The sequence below is a fragment of the Eurypyga helias genome, unplaced genomic scaffold (genome assembly GCF_000690775.1).
Source record: "Eurypyga helias isolate BGI_N326 unplaced genomic scaffold, ASM69077v1 scaffold14628, whole genome shotgun sequence".
NCBI lineage: Eukaryota > Metazoa > Chordata > Aves > Eurypygiformes > Eurypygidae > Eurypyga > Eurypyga helias.
Window position 1 is genome coordinate 45,644 of NW_010266400.1, and position 20,960 is coordinate 66,603.

The 20,960-nt window shown below is 41.8% G+C and overlaps 1 protein-coding gene across 1 annotated transcript; it reads right to left on the reverse strand.

Moving 5' to 3' along the window:
- Positions 1-2,213: 2,213 nt before the first annotated feature.
- On the reverse strand, positions 2,214-19,690 carry HPGDS (hematopoietic prostaglandin D synthase). Its single transcript, XM_010157072.1, has 5 exons — positions 19,555-19,690; positions 8,763-8,855; positions 6,379-6,488; positions 3,162-3,260; positions 2,214-2,486 (listed from the first exon to the last, which is right to left on the reverse strand). The coding sequence occupies exons 1-5, from the start codon at positions 19,685-19,687 to the stop codon at positions 2,322-2,324; spliced, it is 600 nt and encodes a 199-aa protein (XP_010155374.1). The 5' UTR covers positions 19,688-19,690; the 3' UTR covers positions 2,214-2,321.
- Positions 19,691-20,960: the final 1,270 nt, after the last annotated feature.

A 20,960-nucleotide genomic window follows, 5' to 3' on the forward strand; every position in this document is an offset into this window, starting at 1 on the left:
CGTCCAGAAGGAACTGCGCCAGACTGCCATGACTTTTCAAATATGATGCATAGAGGTTTCACAATCCCATCTACCAGTTCTTTCAGGAGCTGTGGATGTATGCCATCAGGTCCCATGGACTTGTGCACCTTCAGGTTCCTCAGGTGTTCCCGAATCTGATCCTCACTGACCGTGGGTGGCTCTTCCTTCTCCCAGTCCCTGCCCTTGCCTTTGGTGACGGGGGTACGGCTTGTGCCCTTGCCAGTGAAGACCGAGGCAAAAAAAGCGTTGAGTACCTTGGCCTTCTCCATATGCTGGGAAACCAGCTCTCCCGTTTCCTTCTGCAGAGGGGCCACATTTTCTCTGATCTTCCTTTTATCCCCTGCATACCTATAGAAGCCATGTGGTTATCACAAAGTGCACATGCTTTCTGCAAGTACAAAATGGGTGGGAAATGAAAGTTTTAAAAATATTTTCACTGTTTGAACTAAACTGTACTTGGCTTTTACTAGAAATCTTCTGTGGCTGTGCTGCACATTCCAAAATGCACAGCTGAACTAGGGTAAGCATATGGGAATGTCAGTTTGGCTGCCCCGGTGTGAAGGAGAAGGGTAAGAATCCGTTTATCTACCATGCTGCTTTAATTCCAGCTGTTTGGTTGGACTCAACAGTGGGATTTACCAGAGTACCACAAATGTTTAAAGGTGTCGTTAATTAGATTGTCTGTTTCTGAGCATGATCGTAACCCACCTCTTAGGCTGCTGCAGTTGCGTGTTCTCACCTGTTTGCATCAAATGTGAAACGAAACACATTTTTTGCCCTTACAGGTTGGTTGGTGTGGTGTTTCCGTTTGGTATGTGTGCACCATCAGTTAATGCAGTCTGGCTAAGCAGTGTTTACTCCTTAAACAATCACATCCCTTGACCCCTGGGGTCAATATCTGTCTTTTAGGGCTGTGACGCTCACGTGTTTCTACCTTTTTTGTTTACTGTAACAGTTTCTATGCTCTTGAATTGAGGTCTTGAGATTGTAGAGTCACCGTCCTTGGAGAGACAAAAGCTGTCTGCTGCAGTCCTGGGCAGCTGGCTCTAGGTGGCCCTGCTTGAGCAGGGGGTTTGGAGCAGATGACCTCCAGTGGTCCTTTCCAACATCAACCGTGTCTCTGGTTGGGAAAGACATACAGGGGGAAAACAACCCAAAAGCAGCTCTCTGAAGTCTGTTACTGAAGAATAGAGGATAGTGGAAGCTGAAGAAGGGAAAAGTCTTTAAAGAGCTCGAACAAAAAGCGTGCAAGGAATTGCCAAGCAGGTGGAAATACTGTACTGGAACGAGCAAAAGATTGGTTCTTGCTTTCAGTCCTGCCAGCACCTGATTTGTCTCCAAACTGTTAGTGGTTGGCTGGTGACACGATTCAATGACTTAAGGTGGGAGGGGAAAAGCACGCGTGAAGGGAAACAGTTTCCCTCCAAACCCCGAGGATTGCCCATGTTTGTGGTTTATCTGCTTGCACCACGCAGCAGACTCCTTGCAAGCACCTGTCTCCCCTCCGGTTTGTGTAAACCGCTTGCACGGACAACCCCCTGTGTTGACAGGATTTCCACCTGCCTGTTTTACCCGGTGACAGAACAACAAAACTGTTCGTTCGTTTGTTCTAAACCTGGTTTCCAACCCCTGCTGCCAACCACCACCCCCAGTTTGTGTCTCCTGCTTACTGAAAGAGGTACTGAGCTGCTGGATGCTTTTAGCTGGTGTGCTTAGGGAGAACTGGTGCTGGTGTGGTCACCAGCTCAGCTGGGCAGCTGCTTGTTTTGGGGTTTTTTTTGGTTGGTTTGTTGGTTTGTTTTACATTGGCACAGCATACAGTTGAAGAGGCTAAAGAAAGTTCTTAAGAAGCTTGTAGCTTGTTGACGAAGTATGTCAGGTGTTTTTGCTTCTTTTGCTTAGTGTCCTTAGTCCTCCCACACGTTTATCCTCTCTGTTAATTAGCCCACTTTCCTCCAGATTGAAAGTCTGCAATAAACAAAGTACTGAGATTGCTTCTCTCCAGGAAGGTTTATTCATCTCTTCTCCCTTTGAGAGTCCACAGAACATTAATTGGGTTGGTCAAGCACTTTATTAGTAGTGGGTGGAATGTGGGTGAATCCAGACCTCTCCCTCAGGCTCTACTCTACTAAATCAGCTTTTCAGATTCTGTTACAAACGCATCTGGGTGGTAGATTTTGGTATAGCATACCCATCTGAAATTAACTTAAATTACTCTAAAATTAATAACTTAGGATGCTTGTCATTTTGAAAACTAAACATGCAATTGTTTGGGTTTTTTTCTAGTCTGAGTGGTTGATCTACATTATGGTCTTCGGTCTCTTCTGGATCCAGGCCGCAATAGCTGGAAGTGCCTGCACTCTGTCTCTGAGAGCCAGAAGCCTGGGGTAGTTGTCTGCCAGGTCAGGTTTACAGGACAGAAGTGTCGTACTGCACACATCCCAGTAGAAATCGGCCCACGTTACCTGGTGGAAATGGGAGAGGAAGCGGTAAATTTTAGTTGATAATCTCAAAAGCTGTGACTGCTAATATCTCAGCAAACTGCAGAAATGAAACATGAATTCATCTGTTTTGCGTAAGTTTGTTTCTTTTCGTTAAAACTTATAATAACAGCGCTAATAATTGGGTTGCAGTGCAAGGCTTGACTGAAGTAAAAATTGCTTAACTGAAGTCCTTGCTATCAATATTACTTGCACTATAATGTTAATCTTTCCTGCTACTGCAGAAAAGTATATTAATGAGTTTCCAAACAGTTTTGGGTAAAAGAGGGGATTACATTTTCATAGGGTTTTTTTCATACTGTCATATAAATTGATCAGTGATTATAAGCAGAGTTCTAAATGACTCCCATCTGTATTGATGAATATGAAGTAATTTATAATGTTTTGTGTCAACGTACTTCTACACTGGCTTAGAAAACGCAGATCCTAGTCCTGGTTTGCCTCTCTTTTCTAATAGTATGGAAAACAGTTTTCACTTTGCAGGTGAGTGACCAGTGGTGCATTAGACACAATGAAGAGTTTAAAGAGTGGGGAGAATTGTCTCCTGGGCTGGCATGAAACCCGGAGACTCAACAATAGTCAATAATTTTATTTTTCTGGCAACCTGATTGGAATGGGAGAAACAAAGATTATACTTACAGACTTCCCTACCAGCCAGGTGTTATCCCCTAAGAAAGTATCCAAATCTTTGAGTAGCTCAGGCGCTTTGTTGGTGAGGATATCATCGAATGCTTGTTTCTGGGGGAAGAACGGAAGACAAAGATGCACACCGATGCCTAAGTACAGAAGTCAGCAAAATTGATTTGGGGGGGTTTTCTTACTGGCGAAAAAGAAAGCAGAAATCTGAAAAAGCTGATAGTGAAGTCACTTAGTCTGAACCAAACTTTAGAGTACTCTCAGTTCTCTCTGGAAAAGGAATATGTTAACATCCAAGTCAGGATTAATACAGCAAACAGCAATTATTTAGGATAAGTAAAGAAATGCTGAGATAACTGTCACTTGGATATATGCGAAGAGGCGCTACAGAATTTAGGAAAGCTGAGGTAATTACCCCTGAAGTGGGTTAGTTACCCCTGAAGTGGGTTAGGTGCCCAAAACACATCATTCGTGGCTCAGTGAGCTGTGACTTAAGACAATTACTTGCTTAATGAATACCAGAGAACTCTTGGATGCTGAGACACGAGGTGTGGGGCGATGCTGCTCGTTTATCTGTGCCAACAGCCACCCAGCTGTGGGGAGGCAGGAGCCCTGCCATAGATTTAGGAAGAATCCATTTATGAAATATATTCCCAGTGTCTCTCAGTATTTGTTGGGACTCTTTTGGATATTGTATTTTCTGGTGTACAGTGTCTCAAATTTCCAGAGTCCCTTAAGCTCAGTCTTTCTGTGCGGTCAGTCAGGTGCTGGTCACTTATCTTTCCTTATCAGCCCTTCTCATGCAAGTTGTAGAACCTGAGTTTTCAGCTTTTGCTGGGTTTATCTTTGAGCTTCTATGTTAGCGTGTTATCCTGCCTTTTGTCCCCGCAGCAATGAGATTTGAGGTGGTTAAAATGTTTTTGGAGATTGAAATCTGCAGTGGAGGTTACAGGCCTTAGTGTTTGTATGTTAGTAACAAATGAGGTTGTGTATGGTGGTGGTTCTCTACAAGCTGTTCCCCATAGCAGAGAGTTTTAGGGCTGCTTTTAAAGGGTTAACTGTTTACTTAGGGGAGGGAAACTCTTTCTGGTCTTCTCACCTGCATGGAAGCAATTGAGATTGCAGACTGTTACGATCGCCTGGTCTGACCCATGTGGCACAGTTTGTGCAGTTAGTGTGGTTAGCCTAATTCTGGAGGAACGTAGTCAGGCTTGGTTAAATAAGCACTGCTACATAGGAAGGGAATTATTCCAACAGCTCTGAAATTCAGGTTAATGAAAAAAAAAAAGTGGCAGCAGCCTAAATGGTCCCAAAAAAGCAGTCTGAAATAAAATCAGATTTTATGCAGATGTGTCTGAAGATTTGACACAATTTTCTGCTAAGAGCTTAGTAACTGAACGTTGTGACTGAAAGTAACAGCCAAAAGTTTGCAGTCCAGAAATTTCATATTTTTACCCTGTGCTGTAGCATTTCCCCTTTTTTTAGGTAAGTTCCACCACACCCCCTGCAAAAAATAACCCCAGACTTCTGTGTGATCATGACAGTAATGACCTCTCCCAACTACGGAACCTGTGGAGCTGGTGTGGGCACAACATGGATCCACCTTCTGGAGCGTCATGACCTGACCTGCTTGACTCAACCCTGGAGTTCTCCAGCAATGCATGACAAAGCTGTCCAATGCCAGCTGTTTTTCTGGGAAAGGGGTGTGTATGGTGAAGGGAGAGTCTGTGCCTGGCACGGAGGGACGTTCCATGAGTAGCTTCCACCTCTGCTCCCTCTACTTTGCTTGGGTCTCTCTTTGCTACTGGCTGCATAGCGTAACACATCCTTTCATCTTTCTGAGAGATTTGTGTTCCTGTTAGCACTTGGCAGGCCCATGGAAGTTTTCTGACTTTACCGTGTGTAGATTACTGAAATCTGAGACCATGAGACCCCACCTCTATCACAAGGTGGGGGCAGTGGACCCGGGAGGAGAGTGGGAGGAGGACAGCTAATAGTGAGAAAAACGTGACGGATTCCCAGAAAGTAAGTTTCTCCATCTTCCTTGGCCCCAAAACATTCCTTTGCATGCATACGTGCCTACAGGCATATAAGGGTTGCCTGTCAACTCTCTGCCCTTTTAAATTAATCACCGGTGATGTGGTCTGGGTTCTTATTTGGAGGAGTGCTTGAGTACGAGCTGGGACACAGGCAGGCATTACCCTGGGAGTTTCCCTGTAAAGGAGTAGCAGTACTGTGGCAGTTGTGCTGCTTCTAAACTAACACATTAGCAGTAGTGTGGCTTGTCCCTAAATGATTAAAAATCATGAGTCAACCTGAGGACACAAATGAGGAAACTTCAGGGAATCCTGAGGAAATTAAGTAATTCACTTTTCAAATACTAAAAACTCCAAATACACTATCAGATTTTTTCCCTGCAAGATTTCAGAGTACTTTAATATTGTTTCATTATTAATTACTGGGTTTGGTCAACATTTTGCACCCTGTGGTTTCTGTAATAAGATACCCTACTCTGCCTGAAACATTACCTTTGGGTAAATGGAAGGTGGCTGAGTTGTAGTTAATGGTGATATCTGTGAGATACTACTCCTTTCCTAAAAGGCCCAGATCATTTGCTGGGGTCAGAGCTGCGTGCAGCCATCGTAACGCTGGAATTAAGTCAGCCGTCACCCTCTTCCCCATCAGCTGATGTGCATGCTTGCGTTGGGGACTCTGTTGAGAGGGGCTGGACTGATGCCAAAAAATCCCAACCCAAATGATTGCTGTGGAGCTGCCAGTGACTGCGTGTTAAAGTAGCCATGGCAGCGTGTTAGCCTGGCATCAGTATTTGCAGAAGCACCACAGAGGAACGAGGTGAGGCCATAGGGGTCTGGGGACCAAAGCCACAGTGACAGTGAGGGATGTGCTACCTCTCCTCTTTAGCAGTGCCCACTGTCCTACACTACCCTGGTAACTGAAAAGCATTTGTCCCTAGCAGCTGATGTTATTGAAGGTTGAGACAGTGAAAGTCAAGTAGAAATCAAGATGCAGAAGGGCAAAAAGGAAGATGGGATGGCGCTGGATTAGCCTGGAGGAAGAAGCACAGAGCTCCTCCGGATCAGATTGCTGAGGGGAGGTGATGGACCCAGGGGTTGGCAGATGGCAGTTTCTCCAGAGGAGATGCTCAGGTACAGAGGCATGACTTATGTGCTATCTTTGTTTAAATGAGTGATTGCCTTACTCTCACATCCTGGTTTTTCTCTGCCCAAGGGAACAGTGTCATGAAATCATCTATGGTGTCCACAATAGCATCAGCAAGTGCCTGTTCCACAGGTGTATGACCGGCCAGACCTGTGGGAAGCAAGCACATGAAGGGAGGTTAGGGACGGCAGCAGCAAGAATTTTTGATGTCCCAAAGGTAAACCCTGTTCTTTGAACATTTCCATAAACATGCATGCTTTTTTGGGTGCTAACAACATGAGCTTGGATCCTTGCATCCAGATGCAATCTCATCTACCTCTTTTTTCTTCTCCATCCAGCCTCATATAGCCATCTGAGGTAGTGAGTTGTTCTTTCCGTCACCTGAGCCCATGGCCTCATGACTACTTCTTTATCCTACTCTCTGCTTTCCACCATCCCAGGACATTCAGTGAGGTTCAGAACCAACTTCTTTCTGTTAATCTTTCATGGTTCTCTTGGTCTTTCCATCTCTCAACACAACCTCTGAAAGTGCTTCTGTTAAAGTCTGCTTTCACCTCAGTGCAGGTGCAGGTCATCTGTTTCTTCCTCTCTCGGTTCTTTAAGCCTCACATGGAAGCTCTGTGGCTCCCATAAACCTTATGCCCTTCCTCTGCCAAGTAATTTCCCTTACTGAAACTTTATAGTTTTGAAGGCAAGGGATGTGACTCTCCTTTAGGGCATTGTTTTGTAAGCCTTCAGTAAATATTTGTTAGTGATAGACACCTAAAAATAGAATTTTTTAATTTTGAAGGCTTCATGACATATATGCAGACTAAACATCAGAAGCCGGTTTTGCTATGAGTTTTATAACTTTTTTTTTCCCCTTCCATGCACAGTTTTTCCTGCTGTAGCCAAGATTGTGATTAATACCGCAAGGAGTACAGCATGGTCTGAGTTTTCTCCAGAATCTTAGCCCTTCTGGTGTTGCAAGCTGATGGACAAGTTGTTGGGTGAATGCCTAAGTCAGAACTTCAAATCATAAAAGGAGCACAGCTCCAGATCAGCCTCCCGATAGGAGACTGGGAGGGAGGCAGTGTGGGTGGAAGGCAGGCTTTTCTCATCATTTTCATTACCAGGTGGACGCTCATAATTCTCTTCTCTTGCAAGCAGCAGATTGTATCAAGGATGGAGGGAATTGGCAGGAATACAGTATTGCAGACATGCTGGAAAATCTTGTGCTAGTGCCTTGAAGAATAGTGCTCTGCACGTCTGCCTGTCTCCTTAGTGGGGAAGTGTGAGGCGTTTTGAAAGGCAGGTTACATCTCTCTGCTCGGCATGTAAAAAAAGTAGGATATTACTTGCTTCCCAGGCCCCCTCTTCAATTTGCTGACATTCAGCGTGCCACGAACACGTCCGCCTTCAACCAGTCCAGTTTTGCAGATGGTTTTGAATGACAGCTTGACCTAAAGCAAGCCCTGACTTCTCTCTGTGATTACTTGCATTACTAAGTCTTATATCACTTTAACTGGTCAAGCACTTTCAACATGTTAAGTATTTAAAGATGCAAGTGATGTCACCATCTGACCTAATGTCTCTCACAGCTCAGAATTGTTGCCTAAACCTGCTTCAGAATGCTCTGCCTACTGACTGTGATAATCTCTAATGCTTCCAAAACCTCATCCTCCTCCTGGTCATCTGTGGTTAGCATGACATCTCAAGGTTTCGCTCCAGGAGAAATTGCTCTGAGAGCCTCAGAAATGCCTCAGGAATATGCTGTCCTTTGTGCAGTGACAGGTGAATATAAAGGTTGGAGAAGTCAGACCAAGCCCCAGTAATTGTATGCAGAGCTGATAGCTCTGAACATCGTAGCATTTCACACTGCAAGTTGTTACTTCTTTCAACCTTTTTTTTTTGGTCTGTTTTTCACTTTCTATGTGACATTTGAGTGACTCTAAATACTGCTGTACAGCACCCTAGCAGATGCGCATTGGTCTTTCTTCATTTTGGAACCACAGGGGATGTAGCCTGAAATCTCACCAGGATTGGCACAGCAGCCCTCACTCAGCAAGAAAAATTGACAGCAAATCATGGTAAGGAAGGCTGCTGAACGCGGGCATGCCACCGCTCAGCACTCTTCAGTGCTTTTTAAACCATTGCCCCTTGAGTGGCACCCCTAATAGCATCCGATATGGTAGTCTCCCTTTCTGTGGGCAGCGCTTGGTGCTGGCGGACAAACTGCAGGTGCAATGAGAGGTGGACAACTATTAGCTGTTTGTGCCTGGGGAAAGCCCGAGCACCAGTATTGCTAGGCTGGTGTTGACTTCTGCTTGATTGAGCTTGCCAAGCTGTTGGTTTGTTCCTATTTTTGCTGTGGTTGGCTGTATTTTTCCTGAACATTAAAGGTGAGTGCAGAACAGAGCAAGAAAATAGTCAAATATATGTTACCTGATTCTCTGGCAAGGTATCTTGCTATTGCCAGGCTCTGGTGAATGATAACTCCATCTACTTCCAGAATGGGGATTTTGTGGAATGGGATAGCTTGGAGGAGAAAGGAAAAAAAGAAAAAAAAAAAAAAAAAAGAAAAGTTAAATCACAGACCTTAACAGTAGGAGTCTGTAACAGTTCCAGTGCTACCACTCAGAGCATTGTTATTGCACTTAAGTTTCACTGTGTTTCGTAGGGTAATGCATGGGCTAAAAAGATAACTAAGGTTAAGGATATAACCAGATAATACTGCAAGAAGGCAATTAGAGCACAGAAAACAAGTACTGCATTCTCTATTTCCTAGCCTCGTGCTGTAAATGCTAAATATGCTCCTACCTATCCTCAATTCTTTATGCAGGGAAACTTCTTTGCATAATTTCTTTTTTTTTTCTCCCTTTCCTGTTTTCTCCTCCCCAGGAAAGTGACTGCTAAGGTTAGGCAAGGTACTACTGAAGATTTTGTAGTGTACGATCCAGCTGGAGTATGAAATAAGAGATTGGGTATAGACTACAAAGGTGCTTTTTCATTTACACTTGGTTTAGATTCAGAAGCAGTAATTCAGAGAAGTATCTTTATTTCAGAACATATATTGTGATAAGACTTTTCACTTGACAGTCATCACCAAGGGACAAATATAGTTTTCACACAGAACTGCAAATGCTAACAAGATACCCAAATTTACTTGACTTGGCTTGCATTCAAAAAAAAACAAACCAAAAAAAAAAAAAGCAGCCAGTCATAGGGAAGAAGCCTCCAGACTTTAAGTACAAGTGAAGACAAACTGGGCAGATGTGATGGCTATCTGTAAATAAACTAGTTTTTCAGTACTTGATTTAGTAGTATAAGTATATGAAAACTTGGGCTGCTCTTTTGCTACATTTTGGAGAAGCTGCTGACATGATATCAAATGGGGCTGGAATCTCAGAGCTAAGCTTAAGCTGGGAAAAACTGTCGTGTTTAGGGGGGTGAGAATCTGCTCGTGGGAACCTGTTGCTGTTCACCAGAGGAGCTTTAAATCTCTGCGTTTCAAAGGACGCTATTTCATAAACTCCAGGTACATGTTTGCAAGTCCTGAGGGTAGCAAAACACTTTGTACCCAATTTTCATCTGGATTCCACTTTATGTACATAAGGTGTATGCCCATCTTAAGACTGTCTTGTGATGTAATAGGGCAGTAGTGGAAAAGTGAGAACACTGGCCATTAGAAATGTGCAAGGTGCTTTCAAACCCAGGAGAACTGTCTTTACAGGACTCCTGGAGTACCACTTCTATTCCGTAAGGTTTTTTAGTTCTTAATGAAAAGAGAAAAACAATGAAACTTGATGCATTCGTGACCTGTTTATCAAGATAACATCACAATGATGCAGTAACTGATGAACACTGCCATGTGGCCCTGTGGTTTAGTATGCAGTATGTGAATCACATTAGGTACAAGATCGTAGATGCCAAATCCTTATCTGCAGAATTAATTTGGCAGCTGCACAAGACATCCAGGCCTCCTCTGTGCGTTTTTTTTCTGCATCTGAACACAGTACTAATGATACCCTTTTTAAAATTATTTTTCCCCTAAGTTTAACACACTGTGAGGCCAGTATAAATTTTGATGCTGATGACTAGCAGAAGAAAAGGAGGTCAGAGAGCATTGACTACTCTACTCCAGGGAGAATGTACGCACTACTAGTTGTTATTGAAACAATAATAGACTTGTACAGAAGATTTCATATGTTTATTATCCAAAGAGCAGTAAGGTCCTGGCAAGTCCATGCATTGATCAATTTGAGAATCCAGTGAGAAGAAGATGCATCCCTGAAGGCTAAACTGAAAAGCTCTCTGGTTGTGCAAATGAGAATAGCCTTGGTTCTGCACTGTGGTTTAACGGTGCAGAGTGCCCTGAGCACCACTGCCTACAGACCCACAGAGCTGTGAAATAACGTTTGCTTCTGCGAGATACGAGTGCGTCTTTCCAGCGAGTGGGGATGAGAATGTGCGTGACCGCTGGACATAAAAGGTGATCGTGTCAGCTCTCCTTCGGAGGCCCCAGTAGTGGTGCTGCTGGGCTGATGCAGTTTTGGGGAGGTCAGCATGACTAAGCCAGCTTCTGTAGCAATAACTGTCACAACACTGATTGCTGCTCAGGTTGGGAAATTACAATTGCTTCATCTAGAAACCGGACAGATCATGTTCTGCTGTGCTTACATACAGGTCAAAGGCTGAAAGCCAAGCTTTGACCCACGTTTCATTTTGTCAGTCACTACAAGGAAACTGAAAGCTGGTTTGTTTGTATAGATGTATTACTTTTTTTTAAGAAACCCTTGATTACAGCAAAAGCAGGGAGGCATCTTTCTGACAGTTGAAGAACATGGATTAAGGTGTGAAAGGCAGCTGGGTGACAAATTGGTATTAATCTCTCATGTTCTGTTTCTCAGGAATCTGGCCATTTCTGTGTTTACTTTCTTTTTTCTAGCAGTCCACAGAATTCAAGGGAATTGCTATTAATTCCTTGAAAACATAAGTAATGCCTACAACGAGCTTCCTTCTCAGTAGTGAGTTGTTTTCATTAAGACAACAGTTTAGTTGTCTTAATGACAACATTAAATTTTTCTTTCCTAGGAAAGAAATGGAGTTTATAATTAAAAATGTACAAATACAGTTTTGTCCTCTGTGCAATAGAAATATTCATACACTTGCATGATTCATAATGCAAGTATAAAATTAATAAATGAGAGCAGATTTTACTGCACATTGTTCCATGAGCCTTAAATGTCCAAAAGGCATTATGCTTTGATTTATAATGAGTTTGGTTTTTTTTTTTCTTTTGCTAAGAGGCAGCGTATCTCTTGCCATCATTACTAAACAATGGACTGTTTAAAGCATAACAGATGGTAAATGGGAGACTTTACTTGCTTTCTTGTGTGTTCAAAATGCCATTTGATTTTTTTTTTTTCTTTTAAAGAACCGGCGGGAGGGGGCGGGGGAGTGGAAGTCGCTTGAATATAAATGTAGGGCTTTTTTATTGTTGATAAACTGCATGTATATGATTATACACTGACTCTTGTTGAGAATTAACTTTTAAGTTTTGAATTATTGCAATTCTGAGATGTTTGAAGAAAGCACTCTTGTGCTGTGCAGATCATTGTAAAAATCTGTTGTTTTCAGAATATTTTCTTCCTGGGTGCAGGCTATGCTATTCTTGCACACCAGAAAGTAAGGCAGATATCCAGTCTGCTTTACAGCTGCAGAAAATTGCAAAGAACAGTCATGGGGCAGAAAATATTTATAGTACATCACCTCTGTATTAGAGGAGAAGGTATAATGTCTTATAAAGTTGTATTATCAAGCTGGGAATTTCTTTTTTTTGCCTTTGAATTATTATTGTCCTAAACTCATGTAACAAGACCCAGTTTCTAGTAACTTGCAGTGAATTATCTTCTTGCTCTTCCTGTAACTTAAAAGAGCAATTTCCTACATTGATAAATTCTTGGCAAAGCCAGGAGATTGATTGCATACGTAAGTTTGACTGTTGCGAGCACGAATGTGTTCCCTATGAAAACAGGAGACTCCCTTTTTCAAGTGGAGAAGAAGGGAGTGGATTTGTCATGCGGTTCATCCTCAAGAAGGATGCCAACAGCCTTTCCACTGTGTGGTAGTTCAGTTGCTGGAGGCAAGGTCAAAGTTTGGCCAATGACCTCGATGTGGCCTCTAGACACCTTGCCAGTAGCCCATTTTTTGAAGCAGAGCAAAAACTGCAGCCAGGCCGCCTACTCAAGGGCTCCAAACTACAACAGTAAGCCATCTATCTGTACAGGAATTGAAGTGATGTTACCCTTAGACTCATGGATATGGGTTTCTGGGTCTTGTTTTGACCCTCCCGTGATGCCTTCGAGCCTAGATCTGCTCATTGACAATACACATTCAAGGAACCCCTGGGGATGTTCCAGTGTGTGCCATGTGTATAAATACTCTATTTAAAATGGTCAGTTTTACATCTTTTTTGGTGAAAGGCATGGCTCATGTGACTCTAGATGAACAAAGCATTGTAGGTCAGTTCCTGTCAGGCTCCTACATTAGATGAGCACGTGAAAGAGGTGGCACATGAATCTGGACTGTGAGTAGGGGACTTCATTTGGGTAGAATGGGGGTTGTGGGGGCAAATCATGAAACAACATGCATTGGAGAGCTATTGTGAATAAATAGTTAAGCCAGTGCAGACTGGAAGGATTTGTGTGTCACTTTGCTAGTTTTTCTTTAGCCTCGGTCAATTAGGGGGCTGCTTCCTACTTACGTCAGTTTATACCCTTGTGTATCTATATGGATGTCCTTTCCATGTTTTTCAAAACAATGTTGTCTTGCAAAGTTTCCAACTCCCACTTGAGTGAATACATTTTAAGAAGGAAAATGAGAAAAATCTGTTGCCGTCATCATACAAACAGCATCATTTCTTAGGCACATACAAAATATATGACCTTTCCCTTTTAGCTTCTGCTTGCTCTGTTTCTCATCTGAAGTAGAAGACGCTATGAACTTTTGTGTTGATTCTGAAATAAGACTGTAAATTCACTGTAAAGAGGAACAACGTTTTTAGAAAGCACCATGTTTGGATAAGTAAACCTCTAGTCATCTTTAAATTGAATTTTCATCAGCAAATTCTTGCTTATCCTATTATCGTGGTTACTCATTGATTTCTAACATTGCATGCTGGAATGAAATCTGAGCAGATTTCACATTCCTCATGAGGAAAACCTTGACAGAGGCTGAGTGTAAGTCATCAGACTGATCTGCAATGTCTCTTCTCATTTTAGGAAGGACTCACTAAACTATCTGTGCAGTGTTTGGGAGTTAGATGAGTTCCTTTTTAGACATATTTTAATTTTGGTTGGCTTTTGTGATTAGAACTGTAATGTTTATATAGTCTTTGCTGGATATTAAGTAGGGGAGATGAGGCCTGATGTGTATTAAAAGGAAGGGCATCTGTACAAATTGTCTCCATCCCATGAAAACCCTAAGGGCTGTGGTAACTGTTCTCATCCTGGTATGACTCTAGGTTCTCATTAGTGTGCAGGCCTTCCCCTCGACCATGAGCTCCTCAAACGTCCTCCTGGGCATGACTCTGTGGATGGTGCTCATATGGGCCTGTTTCCCTGTCAAGGACAGGAAGGAGAAACAACACAGAGCTGAGCACAGTTTTGTCCAAGGCTGGCAGCTGGGACAGTTGGGGCTGGTGTGGAGAAACTGGAACTTAGTGCTGTGCACTGCTTCTCACCGCTCATCTGCCCCAGAGAGTGAGGAGCCCCCTACACAGGTACAGTTTTTAATTTTCTCCTTCCCTTCGCTCTTTCTTTTTTTTTTTTTTTTCCCCATTCAACTTCTTCATTATTCTCCTCCTCGTTTCTGTTCTTTTCTCCCCACATTTATTCTGACTTGCCTCATCTTTACTCCCAGACATGAGTTCAGATTCCTCTATTTTCCCTGAGTTGACCTGCTCTTCCCTATGCTTCCTCCTTCCTGTATCGAAATAATCCATGGCTTTGATGTGAATCAGTCTGTACTTAAGTATTTAATTATTCCCAAAACCTGGGAATAATCAGTGGTTTTGCAATCAAGCAGCTTAGATGCCATACAAAGGCAGCTGGTTTGGTCAAAAACAGGGGAAAATAAATGTTTCAGCCATGCTTCTCACTACAATATCTCTGCCAAAATAAGTTCTCCTATGCCTTGAAAACTAACTGCAACGGCTTTTCCTTTCCATTCATGTTTAATCTGGATCATGAGAAACAAATATATGAGATACTTTGCATCTTCCAATAAGTACTGTATGAAAGATGTATTTCTTGTAAGGCTGGCAGAGGATCAAGGACCCTGGGAAGTGATTGGCCTGGAGCTGGAGTCATCCAGAATCTGTATCTTCTAGGGAAGGGATGACCAGGAGGGTGTTCTCATCTAACCTCAGCCCAGCTTCAGTGCTGTAGCTATTACAACTCATAATCTCCTTGGAAATGACTGCTAAGCCCAACTTTTTACCCAAAGATAGCTATTTACACATCTTAGCTAGAGCTACATAGCAGCAAGTCACTCAGGAAACAGGACAACTGCTCCCTGGAGGAATTCTTGCCTGCTGTCAGGTGCCTTTCAAGTTTTATCTATTATCTTAGAAGTATTTTCAGTGCAATGATTAGTCTGTCAAGTTTCCTGAGGACCTTTCAAGCACCATTCCACCCCTCCTAAATAGTTTATGAGACATCTACAGCCATCAGTGCAATGAAATCATCTTTTGTTATGACGATAATCTCTGTATAATTGCCATTGCTTCAAATTCCCTGAATGAGCCACAGAACAAAAGCCGTTAGTGCACGCTAGCCTAATATCTCAAGGGGATGGTAACTTTGTGCACCATTACAGTGGATTTTCTGCTATGTCACGACTGAATATCAGTGTGATGATGCCTTTTGTGAGGGGCCTATTATGTGGCAATACAGGTTCTGAATGAGTATATTATGTAATACTGTATAGATATCGAATTGACTATGGTTAAATGGTGGCATGGTCAAGTCAAAGTCTGTTGAAAAGGAAAGGTAAAATATGAGCTTGTTTACATATTTTAATAATTATTGACATATAGAGACTGTGTAAAACTTTTATTTGATATTCATCTGTTTTTTAAAATTCTGTGCTAAAGCTAGTCAACGCTAATACTTAAGCAGTAACTTACTTAAGCTTATGTATATTATAAACTATTACAAACTACAATCCTCGCCTGAAATCAGCAACCAGAGAATTTGCCAAAGATGATCAGATTAGTAACAGAAGGGAAAAAAAGAAATATTGAGATACAGAAATTTTAATTTTGGAGTCTATAAACCAAATGCAGTAAGTTTTTTTGTTATAATATGCCTCCCTCTCGTACAAAAAAAAAAAAGCGCAGCACTTAGGTGTAAACATTAAGATTATGGCTTGCTGGGAGGCGTCCATGTGAAAAATGCCAAAACCACTGAAACCATCACACTCTACAGTCCAGGTCAGAATTAAACTTTCAGCAAGTGTAAGTCTGCTTTCTAAATGGCCTTTCTACACATTAAGATGATTGCACACATTTTCTATTTTCCCATCACTTTTACAGGAGAACTAAGAACTAAGTCTTTTTCTTCAGAATAATGACAGTATTTTCTGGCTTATGTGGTGTGATGATTTGGCTGTGAGTTTGATATTTGTTGCCAAACCTTACTTTAATTTTGTGAAAATTGGTGAAGCAAACCTATACTCTCTGCAGAGACCCGACTCCTTGTGCACTTGGACAAACCTGAATTTTTTGATTTGTTCCCTTCGTAGTTCAAGAAACATGAAGTGCTCTTCTTGTCTAAACTTCTTTCCTATGTTTTTTTTTTTTTCTTTATCTTACTTCATAACACTTTGGTTTTAAAAAGTGGGACCTTATGTTGTACTTAAAGTCTCTGCAATCAGAACTGGTTTCAGACCTTTCGTAGGCAAGTGGGTAAATGCAAACATGTTGTATGCAAGTGTGCATAGCAATTTGTCCAGTATTTCTTAAACCGACTTCAATATATAATTATGTAATTAGTTCAATTAATTGGACCAGTTTTAATAATTTTTAAGGGTTGCAAAATAAGCGGTATAGCAAACTGTTATTACATTAGTTGCTGTTACATCAAATGCAGCTGTAATTCCCCTTATTTCTAAACCCTTACCACGCTTTGGTTTTTACCAGGATGAGACTGACTGGAATTTGCTACTTTATTTCTTTTCTTTTTGAGGTAGATCCAGTCCAGGAAACATGGGGTGGGGGGGAGGGCGGGGAAAGGGTGTGAAATGATCCTGAGCTTCATAAGGAAGATCTAAATACCGAATATGAATGACAGTAGTGTAAAAGATCTCTCAGCAGTGAACTGTGCCTTTGTATGTTCAATGGGCTGGATGGTTTCCCTCATTTTGTATTTACTGTTGAACACGGCACTAACCGAACCCTTTTTGGCAAGGATCCTGTTACCTGCTTTCCTGAGGACTGGTGCTTTTTCCTCTTCAATCCCTGCCTCCACAGAGGGAGCTGAGGAACATTTTGAAAATTCAGGATAGTAGAGCATGCAAATGATTTGTTTTCCTTATGGTGAATGGTGCATCTCTGCTGTATGCAATGTTGTTATAGTGTTAAGACACACAAGCCCTAGACGAGCAAGTCCCTAGCCAAGAGGCACGCATTTCTTGTGCTGAGTTTTGGCCTGCAAAGCCAGTGCTTAGGTACCTTAGGGCAGGTTGGGACAGTGGATATTGGTCTTGCACAGTGTAAGGCTGTTTCCAATAAAGCCCCATCATTACCCTTTTATTTAGCATTTTGCTGAATGATTTGCCTGTGGGAGATTACTTTGTCTGGAAATAGCATGAGTAAGGATTGTTTCACAAAGGAGGAGGAGGAGGTAGTCATCAGTTAGTTGAGCTCAGTTTCCTTAGCAGCACTATGTTGTTATGTGTACAAATGGGATAAGATACCTTTACTCTTGTTTTAGTTGATGAACCTCTTAACTTGCACATTGTCTGCAATGAAGATGCCACTGGTGGCAAATGCCATCATTACAATGGTGTTTGGGCTAGGATTCAAGGACCCTTCCAGAGGCAAAAGTTTAACATCAAAATATGAGAGGTAATGATGTAATGGCACTTTCAGACACGCATCCTACTATTACTTTGTAGGTGTACATTTTCCTGGTCAAATAGCACAATACATTCTAGTTCCCATCCACTGACTGACTGGAAGCATGCTGTCTACAGAAGCCTGAAATTGAAAGAACTCCTAGGCCAGCATAAATTTTGCACAGCTGATTTCACAAATCTGAGCACAGCAGCTCCCACGTCTTAGTAAACTTCTTAACTTCTTAGGAATTTCATCTGCGGATAAGTCAGAGTAGAGGCTGCTATGAAAGGCCATTATGCAGGGAAAGTGAAAAACATTAATTTAACCCCTGGTAAACCTGCTCACAATCTCATCACAGAAAGAGAAACAAAGACATCCCAACGTTAAATGACTTGACCAGCATTTGTTAATGCAGCAGATACAGCTACCAAATGTATGGCTTAGGATTTCTTGGGTGCCTCTGCTCACAGTGTTTTGGTGGGAATGGTGTTGCAGCTGGGCATACACTGTAGTGAACAAGTACAGTACATGTAAAGCTTCACCGGGAAGTTCATGATGTGAGCACTGATGAACAGCATAGGAGGGTTTTTTCTGCATTTTTTCTTGTGCTGGCTTGGAAGTTGGGGACATCATCAGGAATGATTGATAGATCTACTGTTTGAACATCTTCTTTCAGGATATGCATGTCTCTGCAGCCTTTAAGGCACTGTTTATACTTTGTCTTTTTAATTTGTCTTACCTAAACATCAGTGTGCAAAACACTTCATAGAAGTATACATTGATAATATTCTCTGAACCTTGTTTCAGGACGTAAGTGGGTGTGTGCATCTGTGAATATGTGCATAGTTAGGTATGAAAAAGGCTTATGCAGAGCTTTACTCCTTGGAATTCTCAGTCTTGCCTTTTGCTTTCACCCTGCTTCACTGAGAACTGCAGCGGGAGAGACATAAGCTATATCACATGGTCAACAGGCTTAAGCTCCTAAAAAGAAAAGGTTTCCAAAGTCAGACAGCCCTAACTGAAAATATTTCCATTTCCACTGCTTCATTTGCACTCCTCTCGGTGGGTTGTTAGCCAGCATTTTCTAGATTTGAGCACCCCAGGTGGGCTTCAGCTGCCGCTTGAGTGTTTGTCAAGTGTATTTGTTCAAGTCACCGTGAACATTATGGGAAAGACCAAATTTAACTGCACGCTACAAGAATTTGATAGCCTGCTGGCAGGGCTTATTAAATGGTGTGAAAGCCCTACCATAAAACATTGCTTGATTAATGGAAATCACATTGTGTATTAGTCCTGCATTTTGCCCAAATTAAAGGCTCACTCTGGATGTGAATAATGTCATAGCTTCTGTGGCAAAATACAAGCCAAATCCATGAAATGAAAACACAGTTATCTCTGATTTCATATCCCTAGTCTCCAAACTCAAGATCTGTTTCATTTGAACTAAAATTAATTTAATGAACAGAAATAACAAATAGCTTTAGTAACTGGAAAGAGGCAACTTCTAACTAAAAAACATGAAATGGAGTATTCCATTTCATGGAATTCCATTCCATTCCATACCTGCAGAGTACTCTCGGAAGGGCAGTTCTTAGCAACAATGATATTCTAACACCTCTTCTGATCCTTTTTCCTAATTTTATCTTTACTGTATCAACTGATGTCTTACGTTTTCTCTGATCAACTTCCCCCTCGGAAGACATTTCTGGTTGCAAAGCAGCGTCCTTCTTGACAATGTCCACTTTGGCTTTCTAAAACAGGGGTGAAGGCTGTGACGTGGTCTTGGAGACCAAATTCTCCAAAGAAGTTGGAAAGATAAGCATGCATTTGATCAGCTTTAGGCAGATGGAAGCTGAACAGAATTGTTAAGGAGTAAAAGCCCAGCTGGATGACAGAAGGTAAGAAATTTCTGACTGTCTGAAGATTTGGATCCATCCTTCTGTGACATCAGGAATGATATTTTGGCTGTTTAGGCAATAAAATTCACGTAGGCTTCATTAAAGCAGGGAATTAAATGTGTTTCTAGTCAGGAATCATACAGTTACCTCCTCAATTGCTTTGACTTCTCACAGCATTTCTAGTGGAGCTTTGGATCTAAAATCCTGTGCTACTTACTTGGTTTGATTTTGGGCCACTCTGCTGCTTCTATCCTGTGGTCTTCATACTCCTTGCCCGAATAGGCGAAGAGGTAGCGGCTGATTTCTGCTCGTCCTCGCAGATTGAAGTATGTCAGCTTGTACTGTGGCATGCTGGATCCCTGGAAGGGCAAACACCGTGTTGCTTCAATAGGAGTAACTCAACTCTATTTCACAAAAGTGCACCATACGCATGTTTTTGAAACACATGCTTGTACAATGCAAAGGACGTATTACATTAAGCCACGATGTGTTGTACTTTGCAGTCGTTGCATTAGCCATGCTTTTTTGTTCTGCATTTGTCAGCCACAATATTCAGACATGGACAATGACCGTTGAACCTGCAGTTCCTCCTTGCGTATCTCTAGAAAGATGGCTTGATTCTTCTTTTTTTTCCAGACATGTTAAGGACTTTCTGCTTTCATTTACCTTCCTTGTGACGCAGGCCATTTCTATAACGTGTTTTTCAGAGCACAAATCTAAAATCATATACTGTAGCAGAAGATAGCTGCTGTCTTGAGCAGCAGCTTTGTTCAAGCCTTCCTGGTTAAGCCTCTATTGTTAATGGAGACCTTCATCCAAGTTAAAATCATGAGAATTGCCAAACTGTTGTAATTTTTCTCATTACCCTAGTTGCATAGGCAACTGACCTGGGTTATTTTAGAAGCAAAAATTTGCAATGGAAACTAGTCTACACTGTTTTGAGCAAATAGTCATAAAATTCTCAATTTCTTCTACAGAATCCAAACAAAAAATTGAAATTACTTTCTTAAGTTTTCATGTGAGTTTCATCCTTCAGTTCTAATTAGGAATCATGTAATAGCAATGCTCTATTTGTTTCTTGTAACAGGCAACAAGAAGGTGTAACAGGCAACAAAAGACAATACTCATAAGCTCTATTGTACAGCAAAGATGGTGCAGAAAAGGTGAACAGCTAAGGCCCTTTTAAGTCACAAATAAGCTTTTAAACCCTGCGCACATAGCACTTAGGGTGATCTATGAACTCAGTTGAGTTTTAAATGTACAGGCCAAAAGAAATTAAAACAACAATCCACCTCCTCCAAATCAAAACCCTTTCTCATCTTGCCTGTCATTTAACGTTCGTTTATATCCATCAGAGCGTTAACAGTAAAGCGTGCAACGCAGATCATCTGCACTAAGAAAGAAAGGGAACTTCTTTCTTTTGTTGTTAATGAGTAAGCGCTACTACATAAACTTGCAATAGAAACAACCCCCTATTTAATCATCTTGCCTCTGAAAACACACACTTGAGGACAGATGTATCATCAGCTTTCACTTTAGAGGGAGAGGCTCTGTGTTTAGGAACTGGGAAAGCTTGTGCTTCATTCATGCCAAAAAGAACAAACTGCCTTTGCTACTTTCTCC